An 8,563-nucleotide genomic window follows, 5' to 3' on the forward strand; every position below is an offset into this window, starting at 1 on the left:
CGGCCATGGGTGCCCTGCCTGGTCATGTTCAGTCATCCCATATTTGTCAGATACACATTATGGATGCCTGGTCTTATCCATCCCTTCTCTAGGGAGCTCTCTGCTCATCATCTCATTCAGGAAAGCCAAGATATACTGCTGAGGCCCTGGGGTCAGGTGAGCAGCAGGTGACTCAGGACTCAACTCAAAGTTCAACCCACGTACACCCCAGAGTCTGGTTGTGGCGAGGGGACAGAGGGCTCAATGTGATGGCCATTCCACAAACTGCTAAAGAAGTCAGCCACCCATGCTAACCCCCTGCCCATCCAAGCTGGCAGCTGCTGGCCGCTGTAGCACACCAGAAGATCTCTGTTCCTCCCTGCCACAAACAGGAGCAGAATGTGTGAGCATCATCAGCTCTTGCAAATTCAGGGTATTTTTATCATCACCAAATCTTCTGACTTTGTTACTGCGATGGCAGGACGACAAACAGTTCCAGGCCCTCTGCCATAAGAGAAGACTCTGATGTTCTAGACGGCAGGTTGCAAACTTCTCCTTAAAGCCCCACCAAACAGGGTCCAGGAACCTGGACAACCATTCACCTCCCAGACACCAGCAGTGGGGGACTAGGGAAATGGCCCAGAGTCCCACTGCAGTGGCCTGAAGCCCTGAGCAGACTCTGAAGTGAGGCTCCCAGCACCACGTGGCTTCACCACTCCATGCCTTGGCTTCCTCCTCCGTGAAATGGAGACAATGATGTGCTTCCTGCAGGGTGAGAGTGGGAGGCAATGCCCATAAAGCATTGAACCCTCATGGGCACTCCAAATCTGCTTTTAAGTCACCTCTCCAGACAATGGGAAACACGATAGCAAAACCCCATCCGACATTTTTCCCATTAGAGTACAATGAACACCCAAGGGAGATCTTTGCCCATAAACTAAACAAATAAGAGGTGAAGTGAAGTGAAAGTTGCTTAGTTGAGTCTGACTCTTTGTGACCCCAGGCTCCTCTGTCCATGGGAGTCTCTAGACCAGAATACTAGAGTGGGTAGCCATTCCCTTCTCCAGGGGATCTTCCAACCCAGGGATCGAACCCACGTCTCCCGCATTACAGGTGGATTCTTTACCATCTGAGCTACCAGGGAAGCCCAGACAAGAGGTGTGTGAAGGCAGAAAGAAGCCTCTCCTTCTGTATACTCCACCTCAAGATAGCAGCAGACTCGGGACTCTCCGACAGGGGTCAGAGGAGGGAAGTAGAAAGGCAAGCATGGAGGAGAGGGGAAATACGGGTTGTTTCTCCAATAAGAGATGACCTGGAGTCTTTCCTCATCCCCAGCAACAGTCCACAACTCTGTTTGAGCCAGGGCCCAAGAAGGTCCTCAGGATGCCCCCCCACACAGCCCCTTTGTACACACTAGGCCTGGACTGGTGAGCACAATCCACTGGCTTAACCTCAAACCTTCCACACTTTAGGGGCTGGATACCGTCACACTTCAGCTCAGAAGGAAGCAAAGGGGGTTAAGGGTGTAATTTTGTATACCCCTGTGGTCTCCTGTTTTTCAGAACACCGACTGAGCTGAAAGAGAGGCCACCCCAGAGTCTCAGGTAGCCAGGCTTATCAGGTACTGGAACCTCTACGGTTTTGGTTTCTTAGCAGAGCTCTCTTCTTCCCCCTATCCTCCAAAACCCCTAGCTTCCCTCCTCAGGACTCCAGAGAGTGGTTTCTACCTTCCCATGGGCAGGGGACTCAGATACTCAGCCCCTACCCAGGCCGGCCTCGCATAGAGAAAAAACAGCCCCTGGGCTGAGATCCCCGGGCTAGGCTGGGAGGTCGATTCCAGCTGACAAATCCCCAGAGAGAGGGTGGGAAGAGAAAGGGATTAGCCTTAAAAGCGAAAAGTTGGAGCCTTGGATTGGGAAGTTGCGTAAAGCCATCAGGCGCGGCGCTGGAAGCGAGGCGCGAGGTCTGCGCAGCCCGGGGACAGACACCCTCCTCCCAGCCACTCGGTCACCCCTGCTCCGGAGTTGGGGCTGCGGAGGCAAGAGGCCCGCACCCCGGAACCAGACACTAGACGTGGCACCCTGGCGTAGACCCCGGGTCCTGCGGGTCTCGGGGAAAGGAAGAAGGCGTCATCCCCCCTCTCAACGCCCCTTCCCGTTTACCTGCGGCGGCGGCGGCGGCGCAGCGACCCGGGCAGACCAGAAGTTGTCTGGCTCCACCTGGTCGGGCGGGGCTGCGTCCTGACCACTTAAAAGTTATAAAGTGAAACTCCCCGCTCTCCTGCACATGCGCAGAGCCGCGTCCACGGCTTGCCCAATTTGCAGCTACGCCCGAGTGGGTGTCAGCTCTGCCGCCGCCTCCCGCCCCCGGCGCCGTGCGCCCCTGGGCGATCCTCCGTCCAGGCCCGGCGCGGGGCCACTGCTCAGTGCGCTCAGCTCCTCCCTGCAGTCTGCAGGCCCCGTTCCGGCCAGCTCGTGTCCTGGGACCGAGGAGAGTGCCGCCAGGGCTGATTCCCCTCCCCGGCCCCCCGACGCGTCCCCCTTCCCCCGACAGACACCTTGGGGCGCCCGGGGCCTAGTACAGGGTGGTCACATCCGTGGGAGGCGGGGGCAGCGCATGGGCGAAAGTTCTTGATTTTTCTGTAGTGCACTGAATTTCCTAGACCAGCTTTTAGGCCCCCCTGTATCGGGGCGGAGTGGGATGGGGGGGTAGGGAAATCGGGTGGGCTCAGCCCGCACCTCGGCTCCACGTAGTCCGTCGTCACCTGGTTCCCAGTGCGGAAGACTACGGCTCCGCTATCTTTCTGAATAGCCTGACAGTGAAAGCCCTGGGGCCGGCGGCGGGGGAGGGGGCCGCGGGGGGTTCCTGCGTTTGGCCCCAAATAGAAGTCGCAGTGTTTTCGGCGGTGCCCCGGAGCCAAAGCCGATACTGCCAATACCGGGCCGCCAGGGTCACCGTTCTAGCCCAGCTCGCTGAGCTCTGGGTCCCAGAGAGTTCCCTATGAGCGGCAGCCCCCGCAGTTGGACTGTAAGCTCCCCGAGGGCGTTGGAGTGTGCTCTGGGCAACACACAGGTTGGCGTTCAATGAGGACAGCGCCCCCAGTGAAACCGAAGAGCACAGCCCGCCGGCTGCAGCAGTCCGCCCTCCTCCGCAGGCCTCCGTTTCCGCAGGCGGTTGGACCAAAGCTTTCTCTCAGGTCCCTTCCAGCACTAAAAATCTGTGAATGCTGAACAGCTCCGCACTCAGTACCTGCACAGCTTTGCAGGGCTCTGGCCTCTCTTCCATTTCTGGGCTTTCATCTTTTGTTGTCGTGGTAAATGTATTCACCTTATCTCCCTCCCCAGCCAGCCTGGGGATCTCTGGAGGGAGCCTGCCGGGGGTGTCTTCTGCTCTAGCAGTGCTTTTCTGACCCATTTGCTGGCTTGCTCCTTCTCCCCAACCCCCAGTCACTAGTTATTTCCAGTTTTTGCCCTTGACGTCTGTGCTCAACACAGCCCTTGGCCTACCCGTAAGCGCCTGGCCATCTCTCCTCCTGCGGTTCCCTCCAGCGGCCAAGGAACCCACAAGTGACTTCCAGCAGGTGCCTGCGTGTGGCCACTGGGCTTCCCCCTGGCGCCTCAGACGGACTCTGTCCACTCTCTTCCCCGCATATCCTCCACCTTGCGTCTTTATTCTTCCCCTTCCTCAATGAATGCAGCCACCCCTGATCTGTGCTGTGGGGTCCAGGGAAGTGTAAGGTTCTAACCCCAGTGATTACATTGGTGGAGACACTGACGAAAAGAAAAGTTAGGATCCTTGATTTCAGAGAGGGAAGGTATTTCTAAATTGACTTTCAGTAGGTTGTTTCAAAATCAAGAGAAGGTTAGACAGATCAACATGTGAGGTGAGATAACCATAGCCCCACTATGTGTCAGGCAGCATGTGGAGTGCTTATAAAAACACTACTTCCTTAAATTTCCAGTAGCAGTACAGAGAAGTCAAGGATTGTTCCTATCTGATAGAGAAGAAAATGGAAATTTAGAGGATGTAGAATTTACAGTTAATTTGAGCTGTAAAGATAAGCAAGGAATACAAGACAACCATGTCCCAGGCCTGAACCCTGTATCAAACTCAGTTTAAAGCCAGTGTAATCTTGGCATTCTAAAATCTTACATCAGCATTTTATCATTTGCTCCCTTTATCTGCCCTCAAATCTAAAGGAGTGATTCATTCTTGTAGATGATGATTTTGATCACAGATTTTAAAAATTTTGTATCAATTAGAACTGAAATAAAGCTCACTCCCTGTGCCCAGAGAAGTAAAAATAGCAACAGCAATGACCAAAAAAAAGTTCTGCCTCAATCTTAAGAGGACAGGCACATTAGAATCAATGCATTCCAATCCTAGCATCCTGTATCACTTAACTGAGACCTTGAACAAGTCTTTTAAAGTCTTTTCCTTAGTTTTCTAATCTGGTTGACCTAATTCCTATAGAACTTTCTGTTCTCTCACAATTTGCAGGGTTCTGGGTAAAACAGAATAAAATGTATTTTATTTGTTTCTTGCAGAATACCCTTATTATTTGAGTTAGGTATGCACAACCTCTATTTATTATAGATTTTTAAGCCCAGAGCAGCAACTGTATCTCCCAGCCATACCACAGAGCTCAGCCCAGGTCCAATAAGAGGACAAGGAAACAATGACAAATTGGGGTTTCTCTTCTTAGGTTACAAAATCTACACAGGTAAGTGCTTAGGATACAGTGCAGTGAAAAAATGTCGATGAGAGAAGATTGGGCAGGGGCTCCCAGTGTCCAGGGAGTCTTATTCCTGAGAAACAAAAATCAGAAGGCGAGCTAACTGATCAGAACTCAGTAAGAAGCGCAGAGCATATGCCATCATCAGTTCAGTCATCCCAATCTCTTCTGGGGCCTGGAACAGTTTCAACACACACAAGCCAAGTCCTTCGATGACTATACCCCACACCTACGGCTCCAGCTTCCTTGGCACAAGCACCCCGTCCCAGGCACAGCTGCACGTCTGCACCCTCATGTTGGGCAGGCTGACCACCTGGGGCTGGAGTCGGCCTCCCTCCTGGATGCTGACAATCATGGGCAGCGAGGTCGTCTCCGAGGCGATGCACTGTCGAGGCCCCAGAAAAGGCCACTTGAAGGTCAGGGACTCTGGGGGCTGCTGGCAGGTGCCCACACACTCATAGGTCAGGAAGCCTGGGGGCTCCAGGACCCAGTTCTCAGCCCACTTCATCCCCTGCAGGTCAATGTACGTCTCCTGGCGGCAGCAGCGGGTGCCCTCGGTCACCGGTACCTTAGGATCACAGTTTCCCTGAGCTCTGTGGGGAGCAAAGAGAGGCAGAGTCAGAGGTCAGCTGAGAGGGCAGGGGTCATGGGGCCCAGGGTGAGACCTAGTGGCACACCTGGAAAGATTTATGATCTATCTCTCATCATGTTCAAAATGTTGGATATTTGTCATAAGGATGGATAACCAGAAATAACCCCCAAAATAATAATTAGAGCTGACATTACTCCCAAGAGTGGAAGGAGATATTTTATATATTCATTCATTCCCACAGCACCCTGTAAAGTTGCCCGTTTCAAAACAGGTTCACCCTCAGTGACCCACAGCACCTACCCGTAGTCCCTGAGGTCCAGGGTGTGCAGCTCCAGCTGGGGCTCCCCCTGCCGGCCTCTCGACGGCCCCTGGGGGGCGAAGCGGACCAGCCTGTGGGCGCTGGAGGCCAGCGGGCCCAGGTGCTCCCGCTGCACCAACACCTGCAGGAGCAGCGGCTGCCGGGGGCTGCGCAGCTGCTGCCAGAAGTTCACCGCCTCGGTCACGTCCAGGGCCTTCCAGCCGCTCTCGTGGATGGACACCAGCCTGCGACACCGCACGGAGGGAGACACAGGCCCGCGCTCAGGCGTGGGGACTGGGACTGCCCGGGGTGGCCCCGGGGGCGGCACCTCTCCCACCCGCTCCCGCGTGTCCCCGCCCGGACCGAGCCGCCCCTCCTCCCGCCCCGGGCCCAGCCCTCCTTCCCTCCCCACCAGCCCCGCACCGCAGCCGCGACCTCCGCACCTGGAGTCGATGAGGGCGGTGCGGTTGGAGCCGTCGTCGCGGACGTGCAGCCACTGGACGGTGACCCGGGCGCGGTCGCTGCGCGGGAAGAGGCGCTCGTGTCTGCGGAGCGCGGCCCTGGGGACCGGCTCCTGGAAGAGGCGCAGCACGGCCTGCACCAGCTCGCTGCGGGGCGGCAGCCGCTGCTCCATGTCAAACACCAGCAAATGCGAGGACGCCTCGGATCCCAGGAACCTGCCAACCACCTCTGGGGACAGGAGCGGAGTCAGCGGGGCCCCTCTGAGCACAAGGCGAGCTCTGAGGATGCAGGGCTCAGGGCGAACGAACAGGGTTTCCCCAGGAATCCCCAGGGAGAGTTTGGAGGCTGGGAAACTGATGGGCCAGCCAGAAACAGAGCACCTCCACTCCCCAAGCAGGCTCTCCAAAACCATCATCTGGGGTTGGGGCTTGTGTACTAGTGGTGACCCCCCTCACCACTAGTGAGGGGAGGGCCAGCTTTGGGATACTGAGCAAGGGCTGGGACCCTGAGTGAAGACTGCAGACCTGCAGGCTTCTTTAGGCAAAGGGGCAGGAGTGGGAATGGAGGGTAGAAGGCTGAGGACCAGCCAGTGAAAACCTACAGTCACCAGCTGAAACCCGCTTTTCCTAAGAGGCAGAGAAAGAGCTCTGAATTTACTTTCATTTCCCTGCCTGGTGAAGGGACTCTTGCCAGTGAAAAGGAACAGGGGCAATTTTTGTGGAATTACCAAGCCCTGAGGAAATGGTGAGGTCAGGCACAACACGCTCTTCAGAGGCACCAGCAATCCGTCCCCAGCAACCCAGGTTGGCAGTGCGATCACCTGATCAGCCAGCCCCATGGCTGCCAGCAGTCACCCTGCTGAGGTGTCCAGCACCGGCCTCGTCTCCCCAGGTGCCTGGCCTGGTCTATCTGTGGGTGTCGAGGAGGTGAGCCCCAGCCCTGGGGAAGTGAGAGGCTGCCATAGGACTCAGACCTGGTACCTTCCATCTCATGAGAATACCCACAACTCTGGGAAGTAGTCAAAGCTAATTTCATTTCATTTCAAGAAACACAAGAGTTGTTGGGAGACTTGTCCAAAAACAAATACCAGAGCTGAAAACTGAATGCAGAGGTCCATTCTCTCTAAGGCAACACTCTGCAGAGGCCAGCCTCTTTGTCCCCTAGCACAAAGGCACCTTGACCATCTGTCTTCTCTTCTCTAACTTTTTTCTTTCTACTTTGCTTCCTGCCCCATGATTCCCTGTTCTTGCCTTGGCTTTGTCACCCAGTCCAGCCGGCCCAGCTCTTCCTGGCCCTGAGAGGCGGGGTCCTCCGTGCAGACAGAGACCAGAATCCCAGGCCCACCGTCCTCACAGGCCACGGTCCCCCTCACCACCCTGTGGACCCTGCACCCCAGACAGCTACCACCACCACCACGAGGACCAGGCTGCAGCAGGAGGGCGGGCCTCACCTCGGAAGTTCTGGCTGAACCTCTTCCCCCGGGAGCGCGCCCCGTGGCCACGCTGCAGCAGGGCCACGTATTGGGCCCTCACGTGGGCGGGGATGACCAGCCCCTCCACGGCAGCCTTGTCCACGATGGGGACCTCGCTGAGGTGCAGCTGCTGCAGCAGGCTGTCCAGGATCCGCTCCTCAGTCAGGGCCGCCCCAGAGCTGGCCAGGGGCAGCGCCCAGAGGGCCCAGCAGAGCCACAGGGGCCGCATGGCACTGCTGGGGAGAAGGAGGTGCAGAGTAGACGTGTCCCCGGATGAGGCTCCAGGAGGGTCCCAGCAGCGGGGTGTGCTGAGAGCCAGGCTGGGTCAGCTTTATAGCAGCCCTGGGCTGGGCCAGGATGGTGGGAGGGGGGAGAGGCCGGGAGGAAGGGAGGTCACACCCCTCAGACCTCCTGGGAGCTCAGCATCCAGACAGGTCCCTGAGCCCGAGGAGGGGGCTGTCTAGACTGTGAACAGATGGTATTATTGTGGTCAGGTGCCTCTACCTTGGCCGGGGTTGCCGGACCAGTTAAATTAAAAAGCTTGTTCCCTGAAGAAGAGGCAAGGATCTCTATGTGCTTTCTTCCCTGTCCCTCAGTCACAGAGCAAACTCCAGTCCCTGGTGTGGACTTAGAGTCCTGATTCTTGCTACAGCTACTCTGTGTGCACACCAACACCTTGGTTCTCTGGCTAAGGACCGATTCTGCCTACAAGGATGAGCATCTAAGCCTGGTGCTCAAAGGACTACTGGGGGCTGTTGAGCTCCTGGGCTGTCCACAGTTGGAAAACCCAATGTTTTTCCCAGTGCTTATGGGGGAAGGGGTGACCTTCCTAGACAAGAGAGCGTGAGGTAATTTATTACCAATGGGATTTTGTCCAATAAGGAACCTCATCCTCTCCTCCCTGGCTGTTCACAGATTCAGAGATTGGAGTTGAAAAACCATCCTGCCTGTTCCCTCCTCCAATTTTTGAGCTAAGAAAACCAAGGCTCAGAGAGGCAACAATACCCCTGGCTCACAACAGTTAAT

The 8,563-nt window shown here is 56.2% G+C and overlaps 2 protein-coding genes across 3 annotated transcripts in view; both read right to left on the reverse strand.

Moving 5' to 3' along the window:
* The window catches only part of TMEM63A (transmembrane protein 63A), a 36,165-nt gene extending 33,982 nt beyond the window's left edge, over window positions 1-2,183 (reverse strand). Inside the window, exon 1 of the mRNA XM_068985847.1 lies at window positions 2,142-2,183. The gene's annotated coding sequence lies outside the window, so the exon portion shown is untranslated. The remainder of the gene's footprint in view (window positions 1-2,141) is intronic.
* Window positions 2,184-4,943: 2,760 nt separating this feature from the next.
* LOC138090658 (left-right determination factor 2-like) lies at window positions 4,944-7,766 on the reverse strand. Of its 2 annotated transcripts, XM_068986350.1 has the most exons (5): window positions 7,517-7,766; window positions 6,264-6,294; window positions 6,048-6,164; window positions 5,607-5,849; window positions 4,944-5,307 (listed from the first exon to the last, which is right to left on the reverse strand). In XM_068986350.1, exons 1-5 carry the CDS (start codon window positions 7,764-7,766, stop codon window positions 4,944-4,946), a joined length of 1,005 nt encoding a protein of 334 aa, XP_068842451.1. The 2 variants fall into 2 exon arrangements, with proteins under 2 accessions (XP_068842451.1, XP_068842450.1); XM_068986349.1 differs by having other exon boundaries at window positions 6,048-6,294.
* Window positions 7,767-8,563: the final 797 nt, after the last annotated feature.

Source organism: Capricornis sumatraensis, chromosome 14, assembly GCF_032405125.1.
Source record: "Capricornis sumatraensis isolate serow.1 chromosome 14, serow.2, whole genome shotgun sequence".
In the NCBI taxonomy this organism is placed as follows: Eukaryota; Metazoa; Chordata; class Mammalia; order Artiodactyla; family Bovidae; genus Capricornis; species Capricornis sumatraensis.

Bases quoted from the DNA above. Each gene is read 5' to 3' on its own strand.
- LOC138090658 (XM_068986349.1), bottom strand. From the start codon at position 7,766: ATGCGGCCCCTGTGGCTCTGCTGGGCCCTCTGGGCGCTGCCCCTGGCC. The intron at 6,295-7,516 runs GTGAGGCCCGCC...TCCTGTCCCCAG, and splicing joins GTTCAGCCAGAACTTCCGAG to AGGTGGTTGGCAGGTTCCTG. The intron at 5,850-6,047 runs GTGCGGAGGTCG...GCGGTGTCGCAG, and splicing joins ACCGCCCTCATCGACTCCAG to GCTGGTGTCCATCCACGAGA.